General features: G+C 41.8%; 1 protein-coding gene across 16 annotated transcripts in view; it reads right to left on the bottom strand.

The window, feature by feature from the left end:
- Nucleotides 1–18,372, bottom strand: part of LOC140492006 (rap guanine nucleotide exchange factor 6-like) — a 391,645-nt gene that overhangs the window by 58,250 nt on the left and 315,023 nt on the right. For 15 of the 16 annotated variants that reach the window (XM_072590612.1, XM_072590596.1, XM_072590598.1 and 12 more), the window contains 2 exons: nt 3,924–4,164; nt 2,975–3,358 (listed from right to left, as the gene is read on the bottom strand). In XM_072590612.1, the coding sequence (XP_072446713.1) occupies nt 2,975–3,358; nt 3,924–4,164 (625 nt within the window). Of the gene's footprint in view, nt 1–2,974; nt 3,359–3,919; nt 4,165–18,372 lie in introns of those variants that run through there. The other variant, XM_072590611.1, reaches the window with a different exon arrangement.

The following is an 18,372-nucleotide window of genomic DNA, read 5'->3' as shown; positions in this document are numbered from 1 at the left end:
TCTGCTTGTCGGTAGCTTTAACCAGGATGACACCGTATGTTTGATGCTGCTCCTGCATGCCCTCTTGCAATCTTAACTAAATCAAGATTGATTCCCCTTGATGGCAAAGGTAGAATGGAAGATATGACAGGTTGAGAGGTTGCAGGCTATGTTGGAGTACAATTCAGCCACTGCTAATGGCCCACAGCACCTTAAAGATGTCCAGCCTTGAACTGCTGTCTCTCTATTCAAACACTGTCTCATTCAGTCAGGGTGGGCGGGGGGTAGGGGAAGGGGTGTCTGTGTCTGTGCCTGTGTGTGTTTTTGAGATGGCAGTGGTGGTAGCGGTGATGCACATTGTAATCAGGTGGTTCCTTGCCCACAATATGTCACTGTGTCCGGGTTGATGTATCGGACTCTCACAACAACGTCTTCCCACGTTATACTATTGTGGGGCCATCTCTATTGGTTCTGGCCTGCTGGTGTAACAGGACATAACCAGGGATGGTGACAGTGATGCCTAGAACATTGCCTGTCAGGTATCATTCCATGTCATTCTGTTTCAAGCATTTTCTTAGAACAATATTTTTGACCTGGCAGTATTCAAAGAGATATGGTCATTTAAAAATATCATAGTAAAAGTTCCTCTTGCTAAGAATGGTCATAACATGGTAGAATTTCAAATATAGTTTGGGGATGAGGAATGGAAGGCTGTAACTGGAGTCTTACCCTTCTAATTATTGTGATTTAAGGTGATTAAAACAGACTTGGGTGAAGTAGATGAGAAAATCAGACTTAAAAACTAAGACTGTGGAGAAGTAATGGACTTTTAAAAGAGGTATTTCATTACTCTCAACAAAGAACACTGAGAAAGAAAGTCTATCCATGGCTAACTGAGGAAGTCAATGGTTAAAAGAAAAGCTGTGGTAGACTGGAAGAATCAAAAACTCCTGGAAACTAAAGGAGAAATTGGTGACATATGAAGGGAAAAACAACCAGCAAGTATAAAGACATTAAAACCTTCTACAAGTTTACAAAAAGAAAATAAAAGCTAAAATGAGCATTAATTTCAAAGGCGATCAGACTGGGGAGTTAATAATGGGAAGTGGCAGGTACCTTGACAAAAGTATTCTGCATCTACCTTCACAGCAGAAAACACAAAAAGCACTCCAAGAATAGTAAAAGAAAATTGTGGGACAAGGCTGGGGGTTGAGAAACTGACAGAATCAGTAGAGAAGAAATAAAAGGGAAACAAATGAAACAATTGGCTGACAAGACCACTGGTCCTGAATCCTAGGGTTTTAAAAACAAATGTCTGCAGAAATAGTGGATGCATTGTTCAAAATCTCCCAAAATTTCCTAGATTTAAGGAAAGTCCCAGTGGATTGCAAAACTGTAAATGTGCCACCTGTTCAAGAAAGGAGCAAGACCAAAAACAGGAAACCATAGGCCAGTTAGCCTATCAGCACGTCGTTTTTTTCTTAATAAATCAATCATGATTTCTCTTTCATAAAATCATGCTGACTTTGCCCAATTGCATAGGATTTCCATCATCCTCCTTTGTAAAGGATTCTAGCAATTTTATATGATAGATGTTAGGGTAACTGGCCTGTGTTTTCCGGTCTCTTTCCTTTCTTGAATAAAAGTGTTATTAAAAAAAAAACACTAAGAAAAGGTATTATTAAATCATTAGCTATTTTTCAATCTGCTGTGACATTTAGAATCTAATGAATTTTGGAAGAATATATCCAATCCAGCTCAGACCTTTTTCTAGGATTCAATGATAAGTCCATGTGCACTTGGAAACTTGCCAGCATTTGGGTCTAATACTTTTTCTTGCATCTTTTCCCTGGTTATTGATAATTTCATTTAAGTTCCTTCCTTTGATTTCACCTCTTGATTTACAAGGATCTTTGTAAAGTTTTCTAAGTTCTCTACAGTGAAGACAGACATTAAATTTCTGTTCAGTACATTTGCCATTTCCTTTCGAATTTCACCCCCAAGTAACAACTTAATTAAACCCTTCCAGTATCAATTTCCCAGATTCACTCTCTAACCGACCAACAATAGTTTTAATTACTCTTTTCCTGTTAAATACTTGTTGAATGTTTTATTAGCTCCTTTCATATTACTAGCCAGCTGTCTCACTTTTTTATGAGTCATTCTTTGCTGCTTATCAAAAACTGATCCATTTTCTGACCTACCCTGTAATCCTTGGATATGTACATCTTTTCTTTCAGTTTGATATTATTGTCAATTTCTTTAGCCATGGATGAAGCATCCTTCTTAAACAGCCTTTCTTTCTTTCCTGTTGCTGCAGTTTAAAGAGCCCAAATGTCTTTACCCTGAAGTGCAACCCGACTAAAGGTATGGATGAAGCCCCTGCTGCTGGTCGTCCCTGCCCCGAAGCAAAATAAAAGTATAATCCCACTTGGTAGTTGCTATGAATGCATGTCACAACATCAAACTACTCACAATTCAACAAAATAATTGTACTAAATTGACAACTGAAAAGGTTGCAGGTGGGCAGTGTGGTGATCAAGTGTTACAGCATTTAAGGAGGTGGTGGTTTAAGAAGACTACTGTTAAGATTTGTTGCTAAGGGGAAGTTGAGAGCTTTAGTCAATCAAAAGCACAGAGATTTGGAATCTAATGTTTCTTGCTGACTAATAACATCGTCATATTAAAATATAAAATAGGCAACAAAGTTATTCCTTTGTGAACCATGTAATTTAAAATGGAAATGTTCTTTTCAGATTAATCACATTAGTTCCAATGAAAGCTAAATAGGAAAAAAGAAAGTAAAAAAAAACCTTTTGCTTTACTGAATTTACTAAAAGGCTACATTGAGACACAAAATGGCTCATCCTGTGCAACACCTCATTTTGGCTAATACAGTTAACATTTCACATAATAGGTTATTTTAGGTTGACACGTGATAGTGCCAAATAAAATCAGATTAGTCATCAAACCAACATGCGCACTCAGTTCATACCTGATAATTGCAAACATAGAATTGAAGTTCTTGCATTCTCTGCAGTGTAGGGCAATTTTGATGAAATGTTTAATTATCTTTACCCTTTTCCACTGAACAGTTTCCTTCAAAATCTCAGTTGCGACCCAGAATGTCTCCTGATTGATAATATCCTCAAACTGCTTAAGATGTATATTTCCTGTTTTCGACTCTCTTTTGAACAGGTCATCTATATATTCAGTGGGTTCAATGTTACGGAATAATTCAAAGTCACGCATTGAAAGCTGAGTTGCTACTTCAATGGTGCTGAGTTGCAGCAGAGATATTTGGCTTTCCCTTAATAATTCCTGGGCATCTTCATCTGAGCAAAGAGTTTCTGTTTCCATATTATTCTTCAGATAGTACCTGACCAATGAGATAAATATAAGTTATATTGCATTGAAACACCGTCATTTTATAGCACTTGTTCAACATAATCCATAACTGCTCTCATTTAGCTTTCAAATCAGAATCTGTTTCCAAATGTGCATATCACCTTCTTTCCTCCATCTCCATCATCCCTTAAATTCTAGGTGTTCTTTGCTGACTGAATTTTGAAACTTTCCACAGGCAATAGTCAACTACCTGGAAATGTTGATTCTTAATTATACTTTTAGTGATGTAATTTTTTAAATTGAAAAAAATGGGACTGTTCCACAAATGTAACATAGTGCTTGAAGCATAGTAAAGTGGACTATAACATCCCAGAAGTGATCAAAACACTTGGAAAATTATAGTCTAAGTTCTAAACATCATAAAATAAAACTTGCAAAAATACAAAATAATGCTGGGATTCGAGTACATTCCACAGTAGAGATCAAAACACTTGGAAAATTATCAGTCTTGGACAAGATGTACAAATCTTGCAACATGTTATGGAAATAATTAGATTTAAAAACTCTCTGCATGTAACAGTCTATGGTTTTCTCACCTGCCGTTCAGCTGGATTCGGTCAGCAAGTTTGGATAATTGATCAGGTAATCTCCTTTGCTTGATGACACCTTCAGGGCTTATAGAAACCTCACAGAGTGAATAAGTTTCAGGTGGCGCAGTCAGTCCAAATTCATGAACAGAGTGGGCAACAACTTCTTTTGCAGTTGTATCTTTGCTGATGATGATGTAACAACTTTGTTGGTCTGCTTTAAAGACTCGAATGACTTGATCTGGTATGTCTGTTTATGAAAAAGTCAATTATAAATATATATCCACAATCTGCATTGCCTTGCCAATATCTTAAGTCAAACATTTGCCTTATACTGAATACATCCTCCCCAAACACACAAATACATCCGAGATCTCACTTATTGAATGACAAAACAATGGGAGAGATCTGGCTTTTCCAGCAAAATATTCACTCTGTTGTTCTGCATAGTTACTTAAACAGAACAGTTAACAACACTACTTTTTGGAACACAGGTGACAGAAGTAACATGGATTAATTTGTTGGTGGGTCAGCATTTGAAACTCACTCAGGGAACAATCAAGTCTGTTTCAAAATGTCTCCAGAGTCAAAATAAGAGAAACCATGTATTAGAAAGCTATCACAAGCCGCATAACAGTTTTACATAATAAAGAGAAAATGCTGGAGAAACTCGGCATGTCTGGCAGCATCTCTGAAGACAGCAATAGTTGATGTTTTGAGTCTCATACGACTGCTTCAGAACTCCAACGTTCAAAAGAAAAATTGAACTTGAAATGTTGATTCTGTTTCTCTCTCCACAAAGAATGCTACGCCTGCTGAGTTTCCCTCACATTTTCTCTTTTCTTTATTTCAGGTTTCTAGCATCTGTATTTTTTGCTTTCATTTAACAATTTTACACTGTTTTTGACATTTAAAATATACATTTCAAGAATTATCAATACAAAGAACAGCCAATGATGATTTTGTAGAAGGTCCAGTGAATCAAACTAATCTGTAGTATATGGCGAGTCATCTCATTTTAGCTGGCAATCAGGGTCGGGGTGGATGAGTGGGAAAAGCTGGAAGGAAGCTAGGGAAGAAAAACTGTCCAGAATTTCTATTGGCAACGATAACTAGCGAACCCTGCTAGAACCACAATGGATGAGGAGAGAGTTTGGCTTCATAATCAGATACCTGTTGGTGTCCATCAATCACGTGAATACATGAAACAAGTTAATTTGAATGAGATAGTACACAGCTATCACCAACCATAAAATCATTCACTAGCTTTACTTGCTACATACAGGAGTGCAACAGTATTAAAAAAGGCAAAATTAGAAGAAAGCACAAATCAGAACTTTGTTCAGAATGCTGATGTTTTTACCTATCTGCTCGCTGTAATATATGTATTAAATGATCTATGATGGTGCTGATACTTGTCCACTCTGAACGGTATAAGATGGTTTAATACAAGAGGAATCTATCCAATGACTTACATGAGTAAATGATAACGACTTACATGGTAAATGGTACCAATCTAAGCTACTGTCAGACTTCACTGGGGTAGTGCAGGGAGTCAAGTCCCATTAGTCCCAGAGTCGTGAAATAGAAAGATTTTATAAAAGTATGCAAAGTTGCCTAATTTACCTATTTTTTTTACATCTGGTTGACAAAGCAGGGACCAGGTTCAGTACTTCACAAGAATTACTATTTATTACAAATAATACATTTTAACTACAGGTAAACACTTAAGAACCCTTAAACATATAACTTTACTAGTCCCCTCAAACAACAGCAAAGAGGTTAAAAACAGCAAGGTAAAGCTAATATTGTTAGTGACATATAGACTCCCAAATAGTAGCCACACTGTAGGAAAGGGGTATAAATCAACAAATAATAGCTTGTAAAATTAATACAGTAACAATTATGGGTGACTTTAATCTTTAAATTGATTGGATTAGACAAATTGGAAAAGACAGCTATGATGCCAAATTCAGAGAGTGAATGAGAAATAATTTCCAAGAACAATATGTTATGAAGCCAATTGGGCGGCACAGTGGCACAGTGGTTAGCACTGCTGCCTCACAGCGCCAGAGACCCGGGTTCAATTCCCGCCTCAGGCGACTCTCTGTGTGGAGTTTGCACATTCTCCCCGTGTCTGCGTGGGTTTCCTCCGGGTGCTCCGGTTTCCTCCCACAGTCCAAAGATGTGCAGGTCAGGTGAATTGGCTATCCTAAATTGCCCGTAGTGTAGGTAAGGGGTAGATGTAGGGGTATGGGTGGGTTGCGCTTCGGCGGGGCGGTGTGGACTTGTTGGGCCGAAGGGCCTGTTTCCACACTGTAAGTAATCTAATCTAATCTAAACCACAGAACAGGCTGTATTGGATGGGAACGGGAAATATGTGCACTGGTTTCCTCCCAAAGATGTGCAGGTTAGGTGAATTGGCCATGGCTAAATTGCCAATAGTGTTCAGGGATGTGTGGGTTAGGCGCATTAGTCAAGGGTAAGTGTTGAGGGCAGGAGTAGGGGAATGGGTCTGAGTTACTCTTCAGAAGGTTGGTGTGGACTTGTTGGACCAAATGGCCCGTTTCCACACTGTAGAGATTCCATGATACTAGAGGATTGAAAAACTGCAAATGTGACGACGCTATTCAAAAAGGGAAGGAGACGATAAGCTGGTAACTATAGACCAATTAACCTACTGTTGGAATCAATGGTAAAGAAGTAAAAGCAGCACATTTGGAAAATCATAAACTAATAAACAGAGTCAGCATGTTTTTATCAAAGGGAAATAGTGTCTGATTAATTTGAGTGTTTTTCAAGGAAGCCACAATCAAAGTGGACAAAGTTCACAAAGTCCCTCATAAAAGGTTAAGCCACAAGATAAGAGCCCACAGTGTTGGAGGCAGTATATTAACAGAGTCACAGATGTACAACACAGAAACAGACCCTTCGGTCCAACTTGTCCATACCAATCAGATATCCCAACCCAATCTAGTCCTACCTGCCAGTACTCGGTCCATATCCCTCCAAACCCTTCCTATTCATATACCAATCCAGATGCCTTTTAAATGTTGGATAGGAAAACGAGATAATAGGCAGTAAACAACAAGTAGGGATAAGTGGTTCTTTTTCAAGTTGGAGACCTACAACCAGTGGGGTTCCACAATGACCAGTGCTAGGACCGCAACAATTTATTAATATCTTGGAGGAAGCAAGTGAATCATAGAATCCCTACAGTGTGGAAACACACCATTTGGCCCAACAAGTCCATACCTACTCTCCAAAGGCTAACCGTCCCAGACTCATTCCCCTACCCTATTACTCTACATTTACCCCTGACTAATACATCTAACCAACACATCCCTGAATACTATGAGCAATTCAGCATTCCCAATTCACCTAACCTGCGCGTCTTTGGATTGTGAAAGGAAACAAAGCATCTGGAGTAAACCCAAGCAGACACAGGGAGAATGTGCAAACTTCAGATCAACAGTTGCCAGAGGCTGGAATTGAACTTGGGTTCCTGGCACTGTGAGGCAGCAGTGCTAACCACTGAGCCACCTAGCATCTGACACAAACACAGGTGGAAAGGCAAATTGCAAGAGGGATACAAACAGTTTACAGAGAGATACTGATAGGTTCAGTAAGTGGGCAAGAAGTTGATAAACAGAGCGGAATGGGAGTAAATGTGAAGTTGTTCATTCTGGAAAGGGGAGTAAAAGAATAGTATTATTTAAATGGAGTATGTTTAAAGCTGAGATAGATAGATTCTTGATCAGTAGCAGAAATCAACAGATATGGGGAAAGGGCAGGTGGGTAGATGGGAAGAATGTTAGATTAGCTGTGATCCTATTGAAAGGCAGAGCAGACTCAAGGACCTGAACAGCCTTTTCCTATTTCTTATGGGCTTAAAGTCCCCCTACACGCATTTAGACAGACAAAACAAAATGGTGTTACGGGTAGAGGGAGAAAACTGAGAAGGCAGTTCAATGATCCCTGCTGTACTAACATTTCAAAGAGACTGATGAAGATGGTAAAGGAACATGGGAATCACTGTAACATGGCAGTTGGATCAAAAATTGGCTCAGAGATTGACAGAGAGAAGTAGCAGAAGACAGTTTGTGCAACTGGAGACCAGTGTTCAGTGATTTACAACAGGAATCAGTACTGGGCCTGTTATTGTTCATCATATTATATATAAACAATTAACAAGAGAATGTGAGTGTGGATGATAAGCAAGTTCGCAAATGACACCAAGGTTGGCCAGGTGGTTGACAGTGAGGAAGGTGGTCTTAGGTTACTGGAGAATATAGACAGTTTGTGCAGATTAGCGGCAGATGGAACTTGATTTTGATAAGTGTGAGGTGATGTACTTCAGGAAAAGAACCAAAAAAAAAGCGAGTACAACATGAATGGCAGCTAACAAGGAAATTCAGAGGTACACAGGTGCTGGTCCTGAGGTACAGGACAGGTTAATTGGGTAGTTCAGACAGCATACAGGATACTTGCCTTTATCAGTTGTGGCATAGTTTGTAAGAACAGGAGGTAATGTTGGCGTTCCACAGTTAGGCTACAACTGGAACACTGCATGGACTTACTGCACTAAAGGAAGAATGTGATTGCACCAGAAGGTGTGTAGAGGGATTCACCGGGATGTTATCTAGGATGGAGTAGATTAGCTACGAAGAAAGGCTAGATAGGCTCAGGTTGTTTTCTCTGGAGCACAGAATGCAGAGATGGGACTCAATTGATCTGTATAAGATAAAGAGGTACATGGATATGGTGGATAGAAAGCAGCTGTTCCCCCTAGTTCAATGATCAATAATGAATGAGCATTATTTTAGAGTGAAGAGCAGGTAGTTTAGAGGACCTTTGAGAAAACATTTTTTCATCCACAGGACTGCAAGGGTCACTGAAGTAGGCAATTGAAATGTCATAACGTTCAAGCTATTCAAAGTGGGACTAATGTAAATTTAGGATTTTTTTTTGTCAGTGCAGACTTGATTGGTTGAAGGGCCCTTATGTACTGTATGATTCTGAGAGATGATTTTTTTGGCTTCTCATGACTTGCATTTTGGTTAACTGTCTCTTCCCTAATCCTTCAGTTTGTAACTTAAGCTCTCTGACTTCTTGGTTAAAAGTAACAACCTACAGCAACAGCCTGCAGTAAGAGAAAATAAACTGACTTTCTGCAGACTGTAATATAGAGAAAAGGGCACTACCTCCCCTTTCAGAGGTCCAAAGGCTCTATCGTTCACACATCATCATTACATCTTAGACACACCTCCTACTGGTTGAACAATGTTTGATGTAACAATGTAAACAGCACTTATAATAAGTACTAATAGCTTTTTTCAAAACATGCCATGATGTGGAGGCACAGGTGTTGGACTGGAATGGACAAGCTCAGAAGTCCCATGACATCAGGTTATAGTCCAACAGGGGCTTATTTGAAATCACAAGCTTTCAGAGCACTGTTCCTTTGTCAGGTGAAGTCATGAAGAAGCAGCACGCTGACAGCTTGTGATTTCAAATAAACCTGTTGGACTATAACCCGGTGTCTCATGACTCCTGACCTTTAAAACGCGTAGAGATCCCTTCTCAGTCCTTGGTTTGTCAAAGCAGACTTTTCCCATTTCAGTCAGTGATGGAAGGTACAGAAGAATAACAAACAGATATAGTCTTTACACTATACATAAGGAGATTGGAGGCAGATTACAGGTTGAGTGAGTGAACAAAATTCTTATTGATGGGAGTATAATGTGGGGAAAAAACAATGCTTGTTCAATTTGGCAGAAAGAATGAAAAGCAGAATATTAAATGGAAAATGATTGTGGAATTTCAAGGTGCGAGGATTTAGGTGTTCTAGTGCATAAATCACAAGAAATTAGTATATAGATACAACATGTAACCAAAACGTTAATGGTACGTTATTCTTTGTTACAAGAAGAATGGAGAAGAATTTCCATTATACAGGGTAGTGATAAGACATGAGGTAATGATATCAAATGCGGTGTGCAGTTTGATCTCCTTATTTAAGGATGGATGTAAGTGCATTGAAAGTGGTTCAGAGGTGGCTTATTAGACTAATATCTGGATTGCATGTGCTTTTTTTAAAAAAAAGAGAATAGGTTGGACAGGCTGTTTTCAATGGAGTTTAGATGCCTGAAGGGTGACTCAATTGAAGTAGGTAAGATCCTGTACATTTTTGACAAGATGTACATGTAAAAGATGTTTCTTCTTCTGGAGAAGTCCAGGAGAAGGGGGCATAGTTTTAAAATTAGGAGTGACCAATTTAGCACAGAGATGAGGAGAACTTTTTTTCCCCCGGAGAGTTCTGCAACTTTGGAATTCTTCCTCAGAAGACAGTGGGAAGTGGAATCATAAACATTTTTAAGGCAGAGCAGTTTAGATTTTCGTTAGCCAAGAGAGTCGAAGGTTATTGGGTTAAAGGGGAATGTAGAATACAAAACATAAAGTGATCAGTCAAGATTTTATTGAATGTGGGAGCAGATGTAAGGAGTTAGGTGGTCTACTTTTGCTCCTATTTCACATAATCCGTATGTTCGTCCAACAGTTAATCTGTGGTTTGATTCTCATCCAGCTGATCTCACGCAGGCACCAGTTCAGGGCGCAATGAACATTGTGATATTTAAGACTAGAGATGAATAAAAGGAAATGAAACAGGCAGCTAAGAAATGTGTAAATTGAGAGGATACTGGTTGAGGAAAGATTTGGATTCAGCTGTACTATTCTCCATGGTTGAACGGTTTGTAGATATTCATGCTGGAGTTGGGGGGGAGGTGGGGTGAACAGGGGATTTCCAAACCTAAACGAGTCTTTGAGAGGCAGGAAAGAAACATTAATAATGTATATCACAATGAATCAACTACTTTGTTGTTCCATAAGCATAACTTACGATGATACCCACAATAAGCTATATTAAACTGAACTCTAGTAAAATAATAATCGCTAAGTGGCCTATGGTCTTCACAGCACAGAGCAAGCTTTAGAAAATTTAAGGCTGATTGACTTGTAACCTCAAGGCAACAGTAAATTCCAATCTTCAAATAATTTATTTCTTGTCTTTGACAGGGATGAAAATACTACGAAGCACCAGTTTTGTATGAATGCCAATTATTTTGATGGAGAAGCAGTATAGTTCTGCCTGAATGCTGAAGATAGCTGGTTGACTACTGAAATTGTGATGTTCTGATTACTGATACCAACCGTATGTAATTCAGAATGCAGAATTGTTGTCTTGCATTGCAATACTGTTATATTCAAGCAGTCACTCGACTAAAATATGATTTTGATATCTGAATACATTCATCTATTTTATATCAAATGCCAACTATTCACAAAGTAGTACATAATTACATGGGCTGCACTACTCAATCCCCAAGAAAATACTTCAAGGATACAAGTGACTAATTTTCAAGTTAGAATTTCTTATTTCATATTTTTAATATTGTCATCCTTAATCCTCACAGAGAACAGTAACAGTTTTAATCATGTGCATATTTTATGTTTTTTTTGACAAAATAATCAAGGATTGAATATTGTAAATAAAACAAATAAGTGCAAATGTTGGAAATCTGAAACAAGTATAGAAATTGCTGGAGAAGCTCAACAGGTCTGGCAGTATCTATGGGAAGAAAACAAAGCTAATTTTTCAAGCCCTCTGACCCTGCTTAAGAACTTGAATCAGCCAGGAAAATGTGGCATGGGGATGGGAATAAGCGAGCAGATGAGAGGGGAAGGAGCCCAGTAAAGGAGGGAGGGGAGAACGTGAGAGAGAGTGACTGTGAGAGAGCAAGAACGAGAGAGAGAAAGGATAGACAGACAAAGGGATTGCTGATAGCAAGCCAGTTCTGAGAAGCTACATAGGTGAAAATGGAAACTATGAACAGCTGAAAACGGGTTGGCTGTCGGGAAAGCAACCCATTTTGTAACAGGTCCTGGTGTTGGAGGTACATAATAGACAAGGAACAGCGTGTTCACGATCTGAAATTGTTATATTTGATGTTGTGTCCTGAAGGCTGTAAGGCGCCGAAGTGGAAGCCTTGGTGCAGGGAGTGACATTAAGTCTCTGGGCTAGGCTGCTGCAACACAATGGATGAGTGAGCAGAGCTGGGACAGAAACTGTTGGCAGGGCTGAGGTGGTGAATGGAGGTAGAAGTTAGAGCAGGTTTTGGGGAAAATGAGCCTCCTTCATCAACAAGGACCACATTCTGTAACACTTAATTCAAGATGGTGAAGCAGATTTCCAGACTGAGCATGTGAGACAGGACGCAAGTGCGAGCGAATGAGAGAGAGAGAGAGAGAGAGAGAGAGAGAGAACGAAGGTAAACTGGCCAATAATATAAAGGAGGATAGTAAAAGATTTTTTTAGGTATGTGAAAGGCAAAAAAATGGTTAAGACTAAAATTGGGCCCTTGAAGACAGAAACAGGGGAATATATTACGGGGAACAAAGAAATGGCAGAGGAATTGAATTGGTACTTCAGATCTGTGTTCACTGGGGAAGACACAAGCAACCTCCCTGCGGTAACAGTGGCTAAAGGACCTGAACTGAAGGGAATTTATATTTGCCAGGAATTGGTGTTGGAGAGACTGTTAGGTCTGAAGGTTGATAAGTCCCTGGGGCCTGATGGTCTACATCCCAGGGTACTGAAGGAGGTGGCTCGAGAAATCGTGGATGTGTTGGTGATTATTTTCCAGAATTCGATAGATTCGGGATCAGTTCCTGCGGATTGGAGGGTGACTAATGTTGTACCACTTTTTATGAAAGGTGGGAGAGAGAAAGCAGGAAATTATAGACCAGTTAGTCTGACCTCAGGGATTGAAACGATGCTGGAGTCTATTATAAAGAATGAAATTATGACACATCTAGATAGTAGTGACAGGATAGGTCAGAGACAGCTTGGATTTATGAAGGGGAAATCATGCTTGACTCATCTTCTGGAATTTTTTGAGGATGTAACTCTGAAGATGGACAAGGGAGATCCAGTAGATGTAGTGTACCTGGACTTTCAGAAAGCTTTTGATAAAGTCCCACATAGGAAGTTAGTCAGCAAAATTAGGGCGCATGGTACTGGGGGCAAAGTACTAACTTGAATTGAAAGTTGGTTGGCTGATAGGAAACAAAGAGTAGTGATAAACGGCTCAATTTCGGAATGGCAGGCAGTGACCAGTGGGGTACCGCAGGGATCAGTGCTGGGACCGCAGCTTTTTACAATATATGTTAATGATATAGAAGATGGTATTAGTAATAACATTAGCAAATTTGCTGATGATGCTAAGCTGGGTGGCAGGGTGAAATGTGAGGAGGATGTTAGGAGATTACAGGGTGACCTGGACAAGTTAGGTGAGTGGTCAGATGCATGGCAGATGCAGTTAAATGTGGATAAATGTATGGTTATCCACTTTGGTGGCAAGAAGAGGAAGGCAGATTACTACCTAAATGGAATCAATTTAGGTAAAGGGGCAGTACACAGAGATCTGAGTGTTCTTGTACACCAGTCAATGAAATAAGCATGCAGGTACAGCAGGTAGTGAAGAAGGTAAAAACAATGACTGCAGATGCTGGAAACTAGATTCTGGATTAGTGGTGCTGGAAGAGCACAGCAGTGCAGGCAGCAACCGAGGAGCAGTAAAATTGACATTTCGGGCAAAAGCCCTTCATTAGGAATAAAGGCAGAGAGCCTGAAGCGTGGAGAGATCAGCGAGAGGAGGTGGGGGTGGGGAGAAAGTAGCATAGAGTACAATAGGTGAGTGGGGGAGAGGATGAAGGTGATAGGTCGAGGGTGGGGGGAGGGTGGAGTGGATAGGTGGAAAAGAAGATAGGCAGGTAGGACAAGTCATGGGGACAGTGCTGAGCTGGAAGTTTGGAACTGGGGTGAGGTGGGGGAAGGGGAAATGAGGAAACTGTTGAAGTCCACATTGATGCCCTGGGGTTGAAGTGTTCCGAGGCGGAAGAGGAGGTGTTCTTCCTCCATGCATCTGGTGGTGAGGGAGTGACGGTGAAGGAGACCCAGGACCTCCATGTCCTCGGCAAAGGGGGAGGGGGAGTTGAAATATCAGGCCACAGGGTGGTGTGGTTGATTGGTGCGGGTGTCCCGGAGATGTTCCCTAAAGCGCTCTGCTAGGAGGCGTCCCACATGGTTAAAGATGCCCTCCAACGCATCTTTTCCACATCCCGCACCTCTGCCCTCAGACCCCACCCCTCCAACCATAACTAGGACACAATGCCCCTGGTGCTCACCTTCCACCCTACCAACCTTCGCATAAACCAAATCATCCGCTGACATTTCTGCCATCTCCAAAAAGACCCCACCACCAGGGATATATTTCCCTCCCCACCCCTTTCCACCTTCCGCAAAGACCGTTCCCTCTGTGACTACCTGGTCAGGTCCACGCCCCCCTACAACCCACCCTCCCATCCTGGCACCTTCCCCTGCCTCCGCAGGAACTGCAAAACCTGCACACACCCCTCCTCCCTCACCTCCATCCAAGGCCCTAAAGGAGCCTCCCACATCCATCAAAGTTTTACCTGCACATCCACTAATATCATTTATTGTATCCGTTGCTCCCAATGCGGTCTCCTCTACATTGGGGAGACTGGACGTCTCCTAGCAGAATGCTTTAGGGAACATCTCCAGGACACTTGCACCAATCAACCTCACCGTCCCATGGCCCAACATTTCAACTCCCCCTTCCCCTCCCCTTCCCCTTCTGCCGAGGACATGAAGGTCCTGGGCCTCCTTCACCGCCACTCCCTCACCACCAGACGCCTAAAAGAAGAACGCCTCCACCCTCGCCCCGCCCCTGACCTATCACCTTCATCCCCTCCCCCACTCACCTATTGTACTCTATGCTACTTTCTCCCCACCCCCACCCTCCTATAGCTTATCTCTCCACACTTCAGGCTCTCTGCCTTTATTCCTGATGAAGGGCTTTTGCCCGAAACGTCAATTTTACTGCTCCTTGGATGCTGCCAGCACCACTAATCCAGGTAGTGAAGAAGGCTAATAGCATGCTGGCCTTCATAACAAGAGAGATTGAGTATAGAAGCAAAAAGGTTCTTCTGCAGCTGTACAGGGCCCTGGTGAGACCACACCTGGGGTACTATGTGCAGTTCTGGTCTCCAAATTTGAGGAATGACATTCTGGCTATTGAGGGAGTGTAGCGTAGGTTCACGAGGTCAATTCCTGGAATGGTGGGATTACCTTACACTGAAAGACTGAAGTGACCGGGCTTGTATACCCTTGAGTTTAGAAGACTGAGAGGGTATCTGATTGAGACATAGAAGATCATTAAAGGATTGGACACCCCAGAGGCAGGAAACAAGTTTCCGCTGATGGGTGAGTGCCGAACCAGAGGACACAGCTTAAAAATACCGGGTAGACCATTTGGGGCAGAGATGAGGAGAAACTTCTTCACCCAGAGAGTGGTGGCTGTGTGGAATGCTCTGCCCCAGAGGGCAGTGGAGGCCCAGTCTCTGGATTCATTTAAGAAAAAAAAGAGTTGGATAGAGCTCTCAAGGATTGTGGAATCAAGGGTTATGGAGAAAAGGCAGGAACAGGATACTGATAAAGGATGATCAACCGTGATCATATTGAATGGTGGTGCAGGCTTGAAAGGCAGAATGGCCTACTCCTGCACCTATTGTCTATTGAGACAAACAGAGTCAGTGACAGAGTGAGAGACAGACTAACAAAGACAGAGTGTGAGACTGACAGAAAGCGAGACAGAGAGAGACGGACACACAGGGACAGAAAGCGCAACAGGGAGGGGGGCACGACAGGAGACAGGGAGTCAGAGAGCGACAGAGACGGGGGGGGGGGGGGGGGGGGAGGAGAGAGAGAGAGAGAGAGAGAGAGAGAGAGAGAGAGAGAGAGAGAGAGACAGACACAGACAGACAAACAGTCAGAGACAGAGACAGAAAAACACCTTGCCCCATGAATGCAAAGACTTGGGGTTGAGCAGTCTGTTTAGTTTCATGATGACGCACTGCAGAAACCAATGACCCTGAGGAGGCATTATCCTTGAACTGAGCCACAGCAAACTTTGTAAGCCAGGACTTCAAAATGTGCCACTACAAAAGCTTTGTCAGATTTTAAGGATGTCTGAGAGGAGAGTGTAGTTTGTGCAGCTGAAGAAATGATCATGAAAAATGCAGCAAAGAAAATTTTGGAAAACAAGAAGAGAACTGCCAATTCTCAAAATCAAACAAAAATAGAAATTGTTGGAAAATGTTAGCAGGTTTGGCAGCATTTGTGAAAATAAATCAGGGTTAATGTTTCATGTCCGGTGACCCTTCTTCAGAACTGGAAAAAGAAACATGCAAGAGGCCTGAAAAAGAGGAAAAGGTTGATATCCCAGAGTGTAATGGGCACTGCTCCCTCTAATTTAAAAGGTTAGAGGAACAGACCAGAGATTCTGTGGTCGTGAACGAGACTCCCAAATGGTATGTTGCCTCCCCGGTGCCAGAGTCAGGGATGTCTCATATCAAGGATTCTTAAGGGTAAGCAGCCAGAAGTTGTGGTACGCATCAGTACCAATGACATAGCTACGAAAAGAGAGGAGGACCTGAAAAGTGAATATAGGGAACTAGGTTGAAAGTTAAAAGGCAGGACAAGCAGTGTAGTAATCTCAGGATTGCTACCAGCGCGACGCTCTCCTATAACACATTCCTTAAAATCTGACAAAGCTTTTGTAGTGGCACATTTTGAAGTCCTGGTTTACAAAGTCTGCTCTGGCTCAATTCAAGGATGATGCCTCCTCAGGGTCAAGGGTTTCTACAATGGGTCATCACGTAACTCAACAGACTGATCAATCCACAAGTCTTTGCATTCATGTGGCAGGGTGTAAGGGGATACAGGCTATGAACAGAGTGAGTGCAGCTGAATGTGTGGCTGCAGAGCTGGTGTAGGAGGGTGATGGCTTCAGATATGTGGATCATTAGGATACCTTCTGGGGAAAGTGGGACCTGTACAAGGAAGATGGGTTGCACCTGAACTGGAGGGGCACCAATATCCTGGGCAGGAGATTTACTAAAGCTCTTCAGGAGGGTTTAAACTAGTTTGGCAGGGGGATAGGAAATGGAGCTATGGATCAGAGGATGGGGTAGCTGGTGAACAGGCAGATAGTGTGCAGAGTCTGCAGGGAAGGAAAGACAGTTGATAGGGCAAAGTTACAGTTTGTGATGGGTGGAAGTATGTCTAGTTTAACAAAGGAATGTATGTCAGGAATAAGGGGGATGAACTTAGAGCATGGATCCGGTACTTGGAGCTACGTTGTGGTGGCCATTACAGAGACTTGAATATCACAGAGACAGGAATGGTCGTTGTATGTTCCTGGATTTAAATGTTTCAAAAGGAATAGGGAGGGAGGTAAAAGAGGTGGGGGAGTGGCATTGCTAATCAGGGATAATATCACAGCTGCAGAAAGAGAGGTTGTCAAGGAAGGTTCTGACCAGTGAGTTAGGATGGGTGGAGGTCAGAAACAGAAAAGGAGCAGTCACTTTATTGGGAGTTTTCTAGAGACACCACCCCCCTCCCAATAGCAGCAGAGGCATGGAGGAGCAGATTAGCAGGCAGATGTTGGAAAGGTGCAGAAGTAACAGGGTTGTTTTCATGGGCGACTTCAACTTCCCTAATACTGATTGGAACCTCCTTAGTGCAAAAAGTTTGGATGGAGCAGATTTTGTCAGGTGTGTCCAGGAAGTATTCCTGACTTAATATGTAGATAAGCCAACCAGAGGAGAGGCCATATTGGATTTGGTGCTTGGCAACAAACCAGGTCAAGTGTCAGATCTCTCAGTGGGAGAGCATTTCAGTGATAATAACTCCTTTACAATAGTTTTGGAGAAGGATAGGAACAGACAGAATGGGAAAGTATTTAATTGGGAGAGGGGGAATTACAGTGCTATTAAGGCAGGAATTGTGGACCACAAATTGGGAACAGATATTCTCAGGGAAATGCAAAACAGAAATGTGGAGGTTGTTTCGGGAGCACATGCTGCAAGTCCTAGATGGGTTTGTCCATTAAGGCAAGGAAGGGATGGTAGGATGAAAGCACCTTGGATGACAAGAGATGGGGATCAACTCGTCAAGAGGAAGAAGAAAGCTTACTTAAGATTGAAGAAGCAAGGATCAGACAAGGTTCATGAGGATTACAAAGTAACCAGGAAGGAAAAAGCCTTGGTGGGTGGGATTAAGAAAAACTGAAGACGTTCTACACTTATTTGAGGAACACTAGGATGGCCAGAGTGAAGGTAGGGTCGAACAGGGATAGTGAAGGGAACTTGTGCCTGGAGTCTGAGGATGTAGGGGAGGTTCTTAATGAATACTTTGCTTCAACATTACTAGTGAGAGGGACTTGTCATTTCTGGAGGACAGCGTGAAACAGATGGATATGCTTGAATGCGTTGATGTTATGATGATGTGGTGCTGGAAACTTTGAAAAACATG

This window comes from Chiloscyllium punctatum, chromosome 20 (genome assembly GCF_047496795.1).
Source record: "Chiloscyllium punctatum isolate Juve2018m chromosome 20, sChiPun1.3, whole genome shotgun sequence".
Taxonomy (NCBI): domain Eukaryota; kingdom Metazoa; phylum Chordata; class Chondrichthyes; order Orectolobiformes; family Hemiscylliidae; genus Chiloscyllium; species Chiloscyllium punctatum.
This window is presented reverse-complemented; position numbering and strand designations above follow the sequence as displayed.